The 18,230-nt window shown below is 39.9% G+C and overlaps 1 protein-coding gene and 1 pseudogene across 1 annotated transcript in view; one reads left to right on the top strand and one right to left on the bottom strand.

Annotated features, from left to right (window-relative positions):
• Window positions 1-812: 812 nt before the first annotated feature.
• LOC140672727 (uncharacterized) lies at window positions 813-2,565 on the bottom strand (annotated as a pseudogene).
• A 15,432-nt stretch (window positions 2,566-17,997) lies between these two features.
• The window catches only part of LOC140672728 (uncharacterized), a 193,289-nt gene continuing 193,056 nt past the window's right edge, over window positions 17,998-18,230 (top strand). The window contains exon 1 of the mRNA XM_072905109.1: window positions 17,998-18,106. Within this exon, the coding sequence (XP_072761210.1) occupies window positions 17,998-18,106 (109 nt within the window). The remainder of the gene's footprint in view (window positions 18,107-18,230) is intronic.

Consider the following 18,230-nt stretch of genomic DNA (forward strand, 5'->3'; position numbering starts at 1 on the left):
GCCATCTATAAATAGACATCATAAAGAACTCTTTTAAAAGACAGTTTGCAAATAGATATATTTATTGATATTATTTCCAAGAGAAATAAATGATATCTTGAAAAATTCTTCTTAAAAAGATCTTTTCAAAGATATCTTGCAAAGAAAATAACTTATTGATATCATTTTCGAGAGAAATTAATGAAGTCTTCAGAAAGACCTCTTAAGGGGAGAAATAGGGTTAGGACTACGTTTTTTTAGTGATTTTCCTGAATTTCTTTGGCAAGGAAGGAATGTATATAATTTATTTAAACTTTGAGAATGTTTTATACATATATTGATGTAAATACGGTAATTTTTTCGAAGTATTTCATTGAAAAATGTAGAATATAACAGCTGCCACCCATCGAAGGTCGCCATCAGATGTTGCAGCTTGTGTACACTCTGGAGGCCACCGTTTTTATTTGAAATCAATGGGGTTTTAAATTTACTTTAAGGACATGTCTCTCTTCTATTTATACCAAACTTCCGCAAAAAAATTGAAAATTGCACTTTTTAGAAGTGTTTTAAAAAAGAACATCTTGCCATTTCATTATTCTATTTTTGCAATAAAAAAATACTTTAAACAATGATATTATTCCGAATTTAGGTATACATAGAGCGCAATTATATGAGGAAACTATCTGTCAAATTTCAAAACAATTGATTAAAAACTTTTTGAGCTAGAGTGTACACAAATTCAAAAAAAGTCGATTCGAGAAAAACGCATTTGAATAATGCATAATGAATTTACTAACTTACTTACTTACTTACTGGTTAATCTTACTTACTGGTTAATCAGCGATTCCAGCACCATATAGCAATCCTTCTTCGTCTTCGTATAAGTCGTTTTGAGTTTGCAACTCTTCTTTTCGGGCTTTCCATGCTTCCTTAGTTTCTAAGGCGCTGCGTCGATTTTGTCGTTTTATATGTCGATTATCCGTTTCTTGTGCGTGACTGAAGCTGCGGTTGCCAACTACAATATTCAGCTCGTTCATCACCAATAAAATGCTTGTATTTCCTTCATTGAATAAACAAGCAGCCAAATATGTTGCGACTTTGATTATTTTCAAACCAGAATGTAGGTGTTTCGGAGCCAACCGCCAAACAGTCGAGTTGAAACTTTCATTTGCATTCCGTGTGTCCCCACCTAAACATCTCTCTAGTAACTCATTTTTCGATAAATCTTCATATATATATCGGAAGAATTTCTTTCTGGACATCAGGATACAGTGGAGTTGGATGTGCTTCAGGCCTCGTTCCAAGAGCTTCAGCTTGTTTCCATTTACACCAGCTACCTACACCCGCTGGACAATTATCATGTTTTGGATTGTTATCTGTCGATATCATATGATAATAAGTTGCCATTATTGCCTTCTTCATGTCTTCGATGCTATTAACATTCCTTTTAATCGCTAAACCATAGTAAGTGCTTAATTTTTTCACCAAAGTCTCCGTCAATTTTCCTTTTCCACTCAATTTCTTATCTTTCCTGACGTTTCGGAGCCGAGTTCCCATTCTTTTCTGTACGTGGTTTATGCATTCGCTTTTCACAACTATCAGTTTATCACCATAAGGATTTAATTTGACAACTGCCGCAAAAGTTTTCGAATCTCCATCGCCAATATAATTATCGTATTTCATTCCATATAATTTCTCTGATCTTGAAAACATCATTTTAACAGATTCCACTTCCATGCTTCCCGCAGATCCTTCATGCGTATTTGTGCAAGTTTCTTCGTCATGATCCTCTTGCCAAGCTAGATACTCTGGTGATGTTTTCGACTTGTTCGTCCACATTGCACATGCATGACAGTAACTACTCCGTATAACGACATCAATGACTTTTCCACAGTAATATGCTATAAGAGTTGTTACGCCATATAATGATTTGAATCCTTGTTTCTTCCAAGTTCCATCACCCGATACTTTTATATTCAAAATAGGTCTTTCGTGTTTTTCATTCTCTTTTTTTTCTTCTTCTATAGCTTTCTTACAGCAAAGTTCATACACTTTCTTCGCAGCGGCGTGGATATGATTGTATATTGTATTATAAGTATTGTAAGTATTTTCACATATACCGCTGCCGATGTCCATGTAACTGCAAAATAAATTTATGCCTTCTCTGTCAACTCCTAAGAGTCGCATGACAAACACAATTCTGCGATTTATCTCAAATCCTATATTAATGTAAGGACCTGATTGGATTTGTTTCGATCCACACTTGCAAGTGATAACGAGCTTGAACCCGAGACCACGTATTCCAGTTTCTGTAAATTTAACATCCTGCTTGCAATTTCGATAAATAAGTATATCCGACAAAGCTGTGAATACGGTGAAAAATTCAATAATTCTGTAACAATGTAGAGGATTAACAATCACATTTTCACGAATGACACTTGAAAGTTTTTTTGCACTGCGACTTTCTTCATTTTCGCCACATTTACTTGATTCATTATTAGAATGCTGATTTCCCTGGAAGACTTTTTTACGCGGTTTACTACTGCGAGAAGAAGAACCATGCTTGTTTCTCGGATACGTTGACATTTTATTTCCAAACTTGAAACATATGTTACAAAGGTCGGTGCCGAACTAATGTCAAAACCGCCGCTGTGTCAAGACGATGTCAATGCCTTTTACCTGAGGTCTCTATTGTAAAATTCAACAAAAGAATATTTATCGACGTTTCCCTACTTTCCAAATATATCTCATGTACTTCGTAAATGACTACCTGAGTGACCTTGAGAGTCAGGGGGCTCCGACGCGCCCCGACTTCTACATTCCACGCGCTCCGGCACACGAGGGATGCTCACTTAACCGTTTATAACATCAGAACGAATTGAAATTTTTATTTCACACTTTGGGAACATATTCTTGAATAGTTTTACTAACAATTTATGGAATAAAAAAAAATTCGATTTTTTGAGTCATCTAACCCTATGTCCTCCCTTAAAGAACGCTTTTTCTTAATCATGCTCACTGGGATGCGACTTAAGTCGTCAATTTGAAACAGAAACAATAAAGAAAAAAATATATTAAAATATATATTTTGCGGCGGGCTGATTTTGCGCCGGATTTACCGATCTTTGTAAATTAATTTCTTAATAATTATTATGAAAATCGCAAAGTGGAACAGGACTTTTCTACTCCATTTAACCCGCTCTACCTGCACCCGTGAGGTGATATGGTCGTTTTGAGGCACCCTGTATAATAAGAAACAAAATATTAGAAAAAATTCAGTTAGTTTTACTTGAAAATATCTGACATAATTTATTTGGGTCTTTTATTAATTTTAAATAAAATATGTTACTTTTAAACAATATATTTAAAATTAAATAAAATATTTATTATTGTAAGGGATGAAAGTTGGAAGATAATAGGCGTTTACGCGAATAGAAGGGTGGAAATGATAGCAAAGAGTACGGAAAAATGAGTGGATAAAAGGGAGGTAAATCCTAGGATAATCATTGGGGAGGGGGCCTCAATGCTAGAACAGGGAGAAAGGGTGGAGGTTGTGAAAGAAAAGGGGGGGGGAATAAGGGATAGGAAGGCTAATGAAAATAGAAAGATAATGTTATCAACGATGAGGGTAGGAAGCTGGTGAAATGGGTGGAAGAGAATGGATGGGGCATATACAATGGGTGTATAAAAAGAGACGAAGAAGGGGAGTTTACTTTTACAGGCGAGAAGGGGAATACAACCATTGACTACGTGATAGTGGACGAGGAGGTAAGGGATAAAATTAAGAGTTTAAAGATAGGGGACATCACCCAGTAGAATTGGAGGGTTGGACGACGAAGAGGAGGGTAGAAAGGAGGATGATAGGAAAGAAGGATTTGAGAGGGGTATGGGATACAGAAGGGAGGAAGGAATTTCAAGAGAGCTGGAAGAGTTAGAGGGAGAGAGTGCGGGTACAGCGGATAAATGGGAAGAGTTGGAAGGTAGGATAAAAGCAGCGCTGAAATAGGTGGAGGAAAGAAAAGAGATAGGGAAAGAAAGAAAAGTAGGATGGTTGGATGAAGAATGTAGGGAGGAAAAAAGGCAGGTAAGAAGGAAACTAAGGATGTGGAGAAGCAGAGGGGCGGGAGAGGAGGAGTATAGAGAAAGAAGGTTATTCAAGAAATTGTGCGAAAAGAAGAAGAAAGAAGAGAATGAAAGATGGGAGAAGGTTAAGGAGGCGAGTAGAGAGAGTGAGGTGTGGGAAATTGTAAATAGGGAGAGAAAAATGAGGAGAGGAATCAATGATAGTATAGGGATGGAGGAGTGGAGAGAATATTTCATGAGATTGCTGAGGGGGGTAGAAGTTAGGGCGGTAAAAGGAATGGGAGGTAATGAACAGGCAGGAGAAAGGGGGAAAGAGATACTTAGAGATGAAATAAGGAGGGCATTGGGAAGGTTAAAGGATGGGAAAGCGAGTGGGATAGACGGAATACCGGGGGAAGTTTGGAAGTATGGAGGGGTGGAGCTAGAGAGGTGGGTATGGGGCTTTTGTAATAGAGTATGGAGGGGAGAGGTATGGCCAGAAGAATGGAAAGAGAGTATTATTGTTCCAATAATGAAAAAGGAGAAGGGAAAGAGGGCAGAGGATTATAGGGGTATTAAGATTTTACCAACTGTTGTGCCCGTGCCGTGAGGATAGGGTCTTCCGGGATATTCGCCCAAAAAGTTGGAACTCAGGCAGCAAATGAACGCACTCCGTACTTGTATAGTAAAAGAATATATTTCTGTCGTACAGTTACACTTATCTCACACTACTATTAACTCACGTATTCGGTCGTCGTGTAAACGAACCGTGTCGATAGGTAGATAACCTATTTACGCGCGGCTCTCTTACTAGCGATTTTCTTACAAGCGATCGCGATGGGTCTTGCGATCGGTTTATATATCGCTTTAATTTCGAGGGCGGAAGGATGAGGTTTTCCGGGTCAGAGTGCGGGACGTGCTCCGTGCTCGGGTGTCGTAATGCTTTATTCAGCTTGATCGTGACTTGTTTTCTTGTTGATTAGGTCTTATTTTTCTTTCTTAATCTTTCTATTTAATTCTTACTTAATTTTCTTATTTAATTCTTTTTAATGTTTTGCTTTGCTTGCTTAATTTTAGTTTTTTATTTCTTTATTTTATATATTTACTTTTCTCTTTCCAGGTAAGTGTATCGGGTTACGACATCCTTCCCCCTTTGAGAAAAGAAAATTTATTAGCGGTAAATTTTCTTTACCTTATTTTCGCTTCTTAGTCTATGTTTTTACATTTTGTCTTATTAATATAACATGTGTTGTTTCCGTCATTTAGTGTTGTGTCGGGTTGGTAAGGTCTGTCATAAATTTTTTCTCTTTGTACTCGTGGTATGCTTATTTGGATTGTGCTTATTTTGTCCGGTTATTCTTTTTTCGTTTGCTTCCTTCTTCTTACTAGGTGAGTTAACCTACAATACTGAGTATAATTATTGTTCCTGTGATACCTGATATCGCGGAATATATTACATGTTCTCGTATCTGTAGACTATCTTTATTTATCTGTCTGTCTGTCTCGGTCAGTGTGTTACTCAGTTTCATTAATTCGGATGGGTTTCGTATTATCTTTCGTAATTTTATGCTTTCTGCCTTGTCTTTTGGTTTGTTTGTCTGTATTTTTAGTATGCTTGTTAAGTTGTAGTCGGGTATTTTTGTATTTACATATGTTGTTATGGCGGGTTTGCTCGCTTTTATTATATGTTGTTATGGCGTTACTAATTTACATTTTTCTTTTATTGTTATTCGCCTTACCTTTTGATTTCGGTTTTCTTTGTTACTCCGTTACTACATGTTATTTCTATTGGCTGTCTTTTCCTAGTGGAGTATATCCACGAGTTCGCGTCACTCAGCGTTATCCATATCGTTGAGTTGGCGTGTATGTGTCGTGTGTTGCGGCTGTTTATATATGTCTGTTCGTACGTATGTCTGTACTTCGCATAACGCTTGGCTGTCTATGTGGTGTGTCGGATGACTTCTTTCGCATACATATTGGTTGTCGTTTTGCATACATTGTTCTAATTCGCTTTCCGTGGTTGTAAAATACGTTCGACTATCGGTGTCTATCGCTATTATCGGTTGGCTTACTTCTATACATATAAATGTGTCGTCTTGTTTATGGACGAGTAGAGGGATTGCTTTTATTATCTCGTATGTAGGGTACATTATTAATGGAAATCTTACTATCGTAATTATCCCTATACTATCGTAGTATGCGCTTATTTTTATAAATTTCTCGATCTCTCCCCAATTTTCGGGTGCAATGTTGAACGGAAAGTACGTTCCTTGCGGTATCTGTGCCGCGATTTCCTTAAGATTATTTATTATGGTTTCGATCGGTAGTAATCTTATGTTTATTATTCCGCTTTTCGCGCTATTTAAATGTATTACGATATCGGTATTATCCGTAATTAATCTTCTGATGATCGCGTTCAATACGATGAAATGTTTGTCCATCTCTTCTCTGTGTCCAAATCCTGTTTTCATCTGTATCCAGCTTTGTCGCATTTTCTCTGTCACATTTAAAAACTTGTCTTCATTTTTCTGTATTATTTTTTCTGATTCTTCTACGTGTGCAATGATTGCGTTTAACACCTTAATTTGATTCTTCAGAGCATGCTGTAGCATTTGTTGATTTCCTTCCAGCATTTTCAATTGTTCGTTGATTATTTTTTCGTCGTCGGCGTCCATCGTGACGAATAGCGTTTTGGCTATGGTTCCTAGTCCACCTACTAGTCCTCTTCTTGTTTTCTTTGCTAACTGATAGGTCGTTCTTAAACGTGTTAATAAAGTTACTGATTTTTCGTACTCTTGTTCTGTCAGTTGCAGTAAGAGGCTGCAAGTTCCTCTCATTTTTGCTTCTAGAGGTTTGTCATAAGAGGTTCAGCATAACGCTCTCGTTTGCGCCATGTATCCTGCTAACTACTGTCGGTGATCTATTGCGGAGATGTCCGTTTTGATTACCATTTTCTCGCGCTTCTGTGTGGTTCTTTTTGCTTTGTGTTGGGTTTTTTGTTCATTGTCGAGAAGGTTCCATGGCTCCCAATGCAGGTGAAATTTATTTTTCGTGTGACCAGTAGATTGTGCGTGACACCGGTGAATTGGTTTCTCACGAAGAGCCCGCGGAAAACCATTATTCTCGTACTTTCGTGCCTCGAGTGGTGCCTCGAGTGTCTGAGGTGATTTTTGAACGTGTTCCGGACGCGCCGTTTACCTCGGTGCCACTCCATCAGTTTTGGTGGACAGGGCGCGGGCGGCACTTTTGGGACCGGGGTGTCTTTCGGTATTACGGAAGTCTTTATCGTCTCGTTCGCGGCCGTAGCCACGGTCGTGGCGCTCCCTTTTAAGGTAAGGTTTATTCTATTTATATTTACTTTTCTTCGCTTCTTTATCACTTTCCTCTGCGCGCGTCGCTGTCTACTATTCTAATTTTCGATGAACGCGCTTTTAATCGGTTTACGTGTACGCGTATCGTCCTTCTTCCCATTTTTATCGTATAGTTTATGTCCGAATTCTTTTCGGTAATTAGATAGAGTCCGAGCCATAGGGAATCTAACTTCATTGATCGTCCCCTACGAACTGTTTCGTCGTGTAGCAGGACTTTCTCTCCTACCTTGAATGTAGTTTCGCGTGTCTTCTTATCGTAATTTTCCTACGCTTTTATTTTTTCGTTGCGTAGGTGCTCCTTTGCGACTTATTGCGTTGCGCGTAATTTTTCTCGCAGTTCGCTTGCGTAGTCTTCGTACGTGTATGTAGGTTTTGGCGGTTGCGATAGAGTTGTCGGTAGGGTTGCTCTGTGTCCGTAAATTAGTTCGAACGGTGTGAATCCTGTCGCTGTGTGCGGAGTAGTATTATACGTGAACATTGCGTATGGGATCCATTCGTCCCAGTCGGTTTGATCTGCGTTGATATAGTGTCGTAAATACTCGGCTAGTGTACGATGTGATCTTTCTAACGCTCCGTTGCTCTCCGGATGATACGCTGTTGTTTGTATCTTTTCGATTTTTAACAATTTGCAAGTGTTTTTAAACATCTCGCTTAGGAAATTTGTTCCTTGGTCGGTTAGTATTTTTTCTGGAATACCGTGCTCGAATATTATTTTCGTTGTAATTCTCTTGCGATTGTTGCGGCTTCTTGGTTCGCTATTGATATCGCTTTACTAAATTTTGTTAGATTATCTTGGAAGGTTAAGATGTATTTGTTTCCAGTAATTGTAGTTGTTAATGGTCCGACTATATCTAGTGCACATTTTCCGAATGGCTTAGCGGCAGTGTCCGTGATTATTAACGGTGCCTTATTTTTTCTTGACAGTTTATTTCGTTGGCATAGTTCGCATTTTGCTATATAATTTTCGACGTCTTTTGTTATTCCTTTCCAATTATGCATTAGTCGAATTCCATTTATTGTTCGTTCGATTCCTTGATGTCCTCCTAGGGGCGTCGTGGTATTCGTATAATATCTCTTGTTTCTCATCTTCCGTATATTCTTGCATTGTTCTCGCGTCGCGTGCCTCTTCCTCTTTAATCGCATTGATATCCGCTACGTGTCGACTCAGCGCGTCAGCGTTTTTGTTCGCTGTTCTGGCTTTATGTATTATTACATAATCGTATTCTTCTAATTTAAACCTCCATCGGGTCAATCGGGATCCGGGGTCAGTGACATTAAATAACCACACTAACGATTTGTGATCCGTCACGACCGTGAATTTGGTTCCATATAAATATGGTCGAAAATGTTTAACGGCCCATACTATAGCGAGTAACTCTTTGTCTGTCGTACTATAATTCTGTTCTGCTTTTGTTAGTACTAGACTCGCGTACGCTACGGATCGGTCTTGTCCTATCTGTCCTTGCGATAATATGGCTCCGATTGTATAGTCGAATGCATCTGTCGTCACTATCAATTCTTTTGTAAAATCTGGGTACTTCAGTACTGGTGCTGTCGTTAGTTTTTCTTTCAGTATTTCAAAGGCGGTTTGCTGCGCTTGCGTCCACTCGAACTTGTTTTCTTTCTTGGTTAATTTTGTAAGTGGTTTCGCTATTTTGGAAAAATTTTCAATAAATTTCCGATAATATCCGGTCAATCCTATAAATGCTTGTACATCCTTGACCTTTTTTGGCGTCGGAAAATTTTTTACAGCTTTTAATTTGGTTGGGTCGGGTGATATTCAATTTTCCGTAATTATGTGTCCGAGATATGTCACTTCCTTTCTTAGAAATTCACATTTGTCGAGCTGTAATAGTAGTGTGTTAAAGGCGATTCTAACCCAGGTGCTCGAGAGGGGTGCGGAGGTGGGGGGGACCCGTGGGCGCGGGGAATGACGTCACGCAGGTCCGCGATGCGGTTTGTAGACGAGGGGTACGCGGAGAGGGGGAGAGGTCCGCGACACAGCTGTAGGTCCGCAACGCGGTTTGTGGACGAGGGGACAGTGGAGAGGAGGGAGAAGTCCGCGGCGCGGTTTGTAGGCGAGGGGACAGAGGAGAGGAGGGAGAGGTCCGCGACGCAGCCGGTAGACGAAGGGACAGCGGAGAGAAGAGAGAGGTCCGCGGCGCGGTCAGTAGGCGAGGGGACAGCGGAGAGGAGAGAGAGGTCCGCGGCGCAGTCGATAGGCGAGGAATTTGCGAAGAAGAGATGGAGGTCCGCGGCGTAACCGATGGGTCCGCGAGTAGGCAGATGGATAGAGAGAGACGGCGCGATAGGCGTTCGTAACGCGGTAGACGGAGATGGAGCGATAGGCGTTCGCAACGCGGTAGACGGAGACGCGCGGTATAGGATAGGATAAGGAGAGCGCTATGTGCATTGTACATAGCGTAGGACAATGAGAGCATGATGTAGCGGGAAAAAGGAGGAAAGCACAATAGAAAGATAGTGTGACAGAGAAAGAATGAGGATGAGGGGAAAGGATAGCGGGAGCGCGATAAGACGGAGGCTAAGGCGTACGCGAGAACGCAGAGAATTTTTGAATGTTAAGCCTTTTTTTATATTATTATATATATATTATTATTATTATTATTATTACATTTAATTATATATATATATATATATATATATATATATATATATATTAAATATTATCTAATTAATACTAAGTGGAGGAGGAAGAAGAATGGGATTGACGAAGAAGGCGCAAAACACAATACACATATTTTATCATTAACAAAATTTTTTAATCGTAAAAATGTGTATTTTTATACATATAGTGTGCGTGTGTGTGCGTGCGTGTGTGTGTGTGTGTGTGTTTTTGTGTGTGTGTGTGTGTGTGAGCGGTTTAAAAACTTAAAAGATAAAATATTAAAAGTAAAAAGATATAATATAAAAAATCTAAAATCTAATATATAAAATATAATAAAAAAGATATAAAATGTAATATATATAAAATTGAAAAATATAAAAAGATATAAAAAGATATAAAATATAAAATATGAAAAATCTCTAAAATCTACAAAATATAAAAAACTAAAAATAATAAGCGGCAGGGGGAACGCGCGACGGCTGCTTCTATAACACAAAAATGAACATTTTTATTAGTACCTTAAAAAAATATCTAAAATTTGACCGTATTATATAGAGATACTTACAATACGAGGGGCTCCTCTCCGAACAATCTGCAGAGACAGAAAATGTACGTCGACATTTTCGGGTACTCCGCGTCTAAAAAGCGGGAGCAGGGGCTGTAACAGAAAAGAAAATGAACATTTTTATTAGTATTTTAAAATAAATATTTAAAATTTGAGCATACTTACGATAAGGCTCCTCTCCGAACAATCTGCGGAGACAGAAAATGTCGACGTACATTTTCGGATACTCTGCGTCTAACTCTCGGGAGTGGGGGCCATCGCACCACAAATTCTCCCACTCCGTGCACTTCTTTTTGTAAGCCCGCACCCAGCGCACCTCCTCCATGTGCGCGATGCTTATAGACCCAGGCACAGGATAGGCACCTATTTCGAAAATCGATAAAAAAAAACATATAAATATATTATAACTAAAAAAGCGTATAAAAATAATAAAAACTACTTACATTTTCAAACAGGACCTCCAGTAGCGCCTGGAATAGGGCGCGGGCCATTATCTTCACTCTTTGAAGTGCGCGGCGATGGTACCGGCGATAAGGAACCCACTCGGATAGCCGTAGGTGGCGGTATCCCGTCTCAAATATCGCCTCCATAAATGATGCAATTTGCAACATTTTTATTCACTTCACAAATCACAAATGTTCTTACTGCACTGCACCACAGTCAGATATTTTATGCTAACTCCAACGGAGGCTAGGTAACATCTTCGTGAAAAAAATAGGGTAGGGGATGAGCATGACATAAGAGTTAGTACGAATGCTTACTCTTCACAGCTGATAAAAAAATTAAAAGCTGACGCGAACTGTTGCTCCACACGGCATTCATACAGATAACTCTAATTGAATAGCATAAAAAATATAAAATATACAATATAAAATAGATAATATAAAAGATAAAAAATTAAAAAAGGGGAGGGAGGAAGCACGCACCACAGCGACTTTTGAAAAAAACATAATTATTAACATCTTTAAAATTTTATAAAAATGATAAATACACACACAAATCATGCAGAACTTCTTTGTTTACCACATGTGTGTATTAATTGCATGAGAGGCAAGTCGCTTTCTTCTCTCTTCTGAAAAGTCTATCCTTCTTTCTCTTTTCAGCAGCTTCTTTCTTCGGAGATGCTTCATTTCCGCAACAACAGGATCTTCAAATTACATAAGTTCTATATCGGTATTTTCATTGACCACATCGCATAAAAAGTCTATATCATCACGAATCTCGAAAAACAGTTTTAACGATCTCGTATGAGTCTTTGGCAAACCAATTTCACGATTTCACAAAAACTGCACCACAGAAGTCACAGAGCCGCCGAGGGCGTCGGAGTGTTCTCTCCACTGCATCTTATCGCAACACTTACACAATAATAGTTTTTATTTTTCATGCATTAGTCTTCTTTCGTACAAAACGGACAAAAATTGCACGGTATTAATTGATACAGCGGTCTCTGACATCTACCGCATTCATATAAATCATGGATTTGCTGATAAATTTCACTTTGATGTGTGCGCACCACAACACTCCCAATCTGTGACCCCTCCGGTAATCGCATGAAACACGATATACAATGTTTAACAAAAATCCCAGGTTTATAATAAAAAAATATAATGCACAGCCGTTTCATTTTATTATATGTACGAACTTGTACATCATCTAACGTACGAATAATAGCTTCCACAACATCACTGAAATCACTAGAATTACCGTCAAGAACACTATCGTGTAAGGATTGTACATCCGAATCAGAATGCTCGGACGAAAAGTCCATCGAATCGGACGACTCGGCAAACTCGAACGAATCGGACGAATCGGATGAAATGTTCACCAAGCGTGAATCAGGCGACTCGGAAGAATCGGACGACTCGAACGAATCGGATGAAATGTCCATCAAGTCACCCATAAGCACAAAGTTTTTTTTATCAGATATAACAGAAAAAATGTCACAAGGATGACCGCAAACTTGCGTTTTCTTCCAAACTCGCTTTATCAGATGTGACAAGATTGTTACAAGGATGGTTGCAAACTCTTTTATAGCACACGCTCCTCCCAAATATATATATTTTAATCTCACATCTCTCATCTCCGTTTAACTCAAGTATCACGTCTCATCTCCCTCTAACTCGAGTATCACGTCTCATCTACATCAGCATTTTTAACATCTTTAGCAAAATGAATGTAGATCCAACTATATACATCATACGTTTTATAAAGAATAGACGAAGGAAGAAATAATAAAAATTAGTAATAAAAACGGTAATTTATTTATTGCAAATATCATAGAGTAAATCATTTACAGCACATGTTAACAATTCACAATCTACGAGTGATTTGCCGTCAAACGCGTCACTCTCACGTATCACTTTTACCGCATCGTAAACATTAGTGATATTGTTGCGTTGCAAAACGCTAACAAATTGTTTAAACTTTTCATTAACAATATATGTATTCTGACACAGCCAGAAATGCATATGATCGATACAGTCTTCAAAATCAAATAAATGCACCAATGTTTGCGGGTGCATATACAAAGAATTATTAGACAATGAGTAGATATATATAGAGAGTTCTAATCCAGGGATATGAGGGGGGTGAGGTAAGCGGGGGGGACGAGGCGAGGTACCTCGTCACCCCCCGCACTGACGGGGGGGAGGGGGAGGGGGTAGTCCCCCTCAATCGCGGGGGAAGGGGCAAATGTCCCCCCCTAGACTGAGGGGGAAGGGGGAGGTACCAAATGCCCCACCCCCCAGATTAAGGGGGAGGGTGGTACCAAACATCCCCTGATTGAGGGAAGGGGGGGGGGCATACATATGGTTCCGCACGTGGAGGGAGTGTCCTCTCCGAAAGACTGCGGAGGTCTGACGGTGAGAGAGAGGAATGTCAACTGTTATAGATAAAATAATCACCCCACTCTGTTTATTCAAAAATGTATATTTGCAATAAATAATTACGTTCGCAACGCGGTAGAGGGAGACGGTGCGATAGACGTCCGCAACGTGGTAGAGGGAGACGGTGCGATAGACGTCCGCAACGTGGTAGAGGGAGACGGTGCGATAGACGTTCGCAACGTGGTAGAGGGAGACGGTGCGATAGACGTTCGCAACGTGGTAGAGGGAGACGGTGCGATAGACGTTCGCAACGTGGTAGAGGGAGACGGTGCGATAGACGTTCGCAACGTGGTAGAGGGAGACGGTGCGATAGACGTTCGCAACGTGGTAGAGGGAGACGATGCGATAGACGTTCTATATAGCGTAGGACAAGGAGAGTATGACGTGGTGTGAGAAGGAAAGCGCTGTATGTGTATGACAAGGGAGTGCATGATGATAGGAAAAGGAGGGCATGATGGTAAGAAAAGGAGAGCATGATGGTAGGAAAAGGAGATATAGGTGCGAGAGAAAAGAATAGAGATGAAGAAGGATAGCGAGAAGGAGAGCGTGTTATGGGGTGCGAGAGAAAGAATAGAGAGGAAGGAGGATAGCGGAGGCGCGATAAGACGGAGGCTAAGGCGTACGCGAGAAAAAGATATTTTTTTTGTATGTTACGTTTTTTTTTTTTCTAATATTAAATGTTATCTTATTATCTAATTATATCTAATACAGAGGAAAAAGGATGGGATAGATGATGAAGGTGGAAATAAGTAATATATATATATATATAAGTTTAACATAAATTTTATTGTTACATAGTTTTTGAGCATACTCGTTATTCCCACGTTTCTGTTGCGATCAATCTCCACGCCATTGAGTTCGTATCGAATCTCATCAAACATGAATGCTACGCAATTATTTTGCAGTACCACATTAGATCCGTCAGTTGGATTTTTTATCTTCAATTCTCCCTCGATGTATAAGAAACTCTCGTACGGTAATGTATACAGATCCTGTTGTTGTATGGGTATTCTTATCTCGTCACTGTGTCCGAACGTTGTGTTGGCGAATGGGTTGTATGCGTGAGTCTCAATCTTGACGATGCGATCGTCAAAGATCGGTTCGTCCGCGATGTTGAGAATGTCAGTCATCGTTCAAATGTTTCGCACCGCGAATCCCAAAGATTGTAAAAACGCAACGTTTGATGCGTTCAATTTCTTTTTCTTAGCGCAAGATGATTGCGTATTAGCAAATCTCGATGTTGTTGTTGTTGTCGTCACGGGCGTCGTAAAAATTGTGTTGTCTCTCACGTCTTTCGATCCGTTCAGCACGAGCATCACACGCTAATTTTGTCGCCGTCGTACATGCACTCTAATGGTGATCTCTTCTCCTCGAAAATCGAGTAATCGTCCTTCCTGATCGACAACGCGTAACGTTAAATCCGTAATGCTCCGTACGATGATCGGTAGGTAAATGATGTGCGCCGGTGTTTCCGATATCTTATATCCTGGTGGTACCCTCGGTGAAAATTCATGTATCGTATGAACGAGTTTACCGTTGTTGTACGCACCCGCGGTGACATTACATTCGACGCGGATAATGTTCACGTTGATAATGTTAATCGGCACGTCCGACTCGTACCATTTTCGCGGCTGCAGTATACGGTTCGAGAATCCTAGCAGCGATCCAATGTTGTTAGGCTTGCTAAAATTTATTCTGTAGGCGCATTTGATCTCGCTCCGCATCGTATTGTAATTAGCGCGGAGCACTATCGGCCATTCTCCAGCCTCGAAGTCATCGTCGTCAGTTTGTTTTTTATCACCATCACGAACTGCGTGTTGCGAACGTTTTCGTGAAATTGTTTTTTTTAAAAATTCATGTATCGCTTGCAGCTCGTACGATCCCTCGGGAATCGTAATTTCAGCATCGTCTTTGCCAAAGTAAAATTTATTATTCGAGGAATTCACGTTCGATATCGTGTGATAACTCTCAAAATCCGCTAGACCGAGTTCGTATTCACCATCGCTTAAATCTACGGTGGGCGAGTAATTTGCCGCGAGAACGCTGCTCTTCCCAGTCAGCGTGAATGTCATAGACATGTTGACCAAACTGTTTAACGAATACTAAATTAAATAGCGGAATGTATGTCTTTAAATTCGCGTGCATCGACCGCTCGGAAAAACTGCAAGCACAATAGAGCGTATGACAAGGAGAGTACGACGTGGTGTAAGAAGGAAAGCGCTATAGACGTAGGACAAGGAGAGCATAATGGTGGGAAAAGGGCAACGCTATAGACGTAGCACAAGGAGAGTATGATGTGTAAGGAAAGGAGAGAGAGAGAGAGAGAGAGAGAGCAAAGGAAAAGGTTGCAGTAAAAGAAATATAAACGTAACTTATTAAGATATTAAAAGTATTCTTGACACATTTCCAATAAACTATACATTTCGATTAAAAAATATATCAATGTAACATATTATTATTATTATTATTATTATATAATATACAGGAAGAAGGATAGGATTTTATAAAGAAGATACATAGCGATATATATGTTTAATATATAATTTTTATTCAAAATGTGTTTTCATACATATAATGTGCATGTGTTAAAATTTAAATTCGCGTGCATCGACCGTTCGGAGAAACTGCAAGCACAATTGTCCGCAGATGCTTTGATTATAAGTTTGATAGGATGTATGATTATAATCTATTTTTGACACATTTAAATATCGTATCAATTCATTCGGCGGGCGAAGATTGCCAAAACTGTCAAAATATATAGCGCGATTCCCTCTCTTTGCATACGCTACCCAGTGAGTACCCGAGCCTTTAGCGTTATCCAAATTTATGATACCGCTCTCGTTTCGATATATACCACCGATCGGTAATGAGTCACGCATAAAAACGCCTCTAAAATACGGAATGCGCATACATTTTGCTAGTTGCAGCAGTTGTACGTTGGTAGTTGCACCCTTTGGCATTTTTAGTGTCTCTTTGACGTTTTTTTTTTTTTCTTCTTCTTTCTCATTGAGATTCCTCGTCCGTATTTGTATGGCGCGAGATACAATCCGCGACCTTCCATGGCGCGATTGTGACGTAGCATCTCTTGAAACTGACGTTGCGTAGATTTTCCGTCGTTTACCATCTTCGCTACACCAGCCGCTCCACCAATCAGAGATCCGAGAGCACCCAACACTGGTAGAATCGGTAATACGCCTCCGCGTTTCGCTACCGGAAGTATTCGTTTTTTCGTAATCTTTTTCTTCGTCGACGACTTTTTCATCCCCATACCCATTTTCGTCTTTGCTTTCATGACCGTCCAAACGGCCGTGGCGGCTGCTCTTTCGCCAAAATTCGAATCTTTCGCGGTAATACGTTCCCGCGCCCTCGCAGCTAGTATACTATCCGCTACGTGTCGTTCGCCGAGGTTGTTGCTTCGCGAGTAAGCTAAATCGTGTTCGCGACACGCGACGTCCAATGGGTTGATGCCTCGATCGCCTCTAACCAATCGTTCTTGTAAACGAGTTCCCGGTCCGCAAAACTGATATCCAGGAATATGTAATTCGATGGGAGTGCGTTTATCGCGCGATTCAACAGACCACAGCCTCTTACGGTTTTCGCTGACATTCGTAACAATCTTTTATCATCGGCGCTGGACCGTCAATGTGCGTTCGTTGCCACGGTCGATTGTAATGTTCGAAACAGCGACGATAGGTCTGAACCTCCGAATCAGCCTTTATATATTCCGGAAGTTTGTCCCACAGACGTTCCACGTAACGACCAAACTGTTTCAATAAAATAATCTTCGGTATATATTGCAACTGTTCTGAGGTAAGGTTGAGAATATCACAGTCATCCGACAGTGAAAGAAACATGTTTGACACTGAGCGGTTTCGATTTGATGCGCATCTATAAATAGGCTCTCCTCACCCTCCTCCTCCTCATAAAGTATCGTTAAGTCTGATTAGACAAGTCATGCGATTCGTGCTACAACCAACGGTAATTAAAGTAACAAATTTTGACAATAGACTAATGCCTGAAAAAGAAATACACAAACATGGAAAAATGTTACCGAATACAATACGCGGTCTCATTTGCGGCCCTTCGAATTGCGGTAAAACTAACTTGTTGATAAGCTTGATAGAAAGTCCAAACGGCATACGCTTTGAAAATTTATACATATATTCAAAATCTCTTCAACAACCAAAATATCAATATTTGGAAAATTTACTATCATCGATAGATGAAATTGGTTACTTTACGTTCTCTAATAACAGCGATGTCATTTCATCGAGAGAGGCGCTTCCGAATTCGGTTTTTATCTTCGATAACGTGGCATGCGACAAGCAAGATACGATAAGAGAGTACTTCTCAATGGGTCGACACTCAAGCGTCGATTGTTTCTATCTCTGTCAAACGTATGCCAAGATACCCAAGCATCTTATACGCGACAATGCTAATCTGTTGATTTTATTTAAACAAGACGGTACAAACTTGCGACATGTGTACAACGATCATGTAAATACTGATATGTCGTACGATGATTTTTGCGCGTTATGCCAAAAATGTTGGCAGCACAAGTATGGATTTCTAGTAATTGACAAAGACAGTTCAATGAACAATGGACGTTACAGAAGAGGTTTTAATGAATTTGCGGTACCGTAAAATGATCAGTTGCTATCGAAACATTGACAGAGCAACGTCTACATAAAAAAAAACATGAGTGATCGTGAAAAGATTGCGCGAAAAATTGTACAGACGAG

The sequence above is a fragment of the Anoplolepis gracilipes genome, chromosome 13, assembly GCF_047496725.1.
Source record: "Anoplolepis gracilipes chromosome 13, ASM4749672v1, whole genome shotgun sequence".
NCBI classification, from domain to species: Eukaryota; Metazoa; Arthropoda; class Insecta; order Hymenoptera; family Formicidae; genus Anoplolepis; species Anoplolepis gracilipes.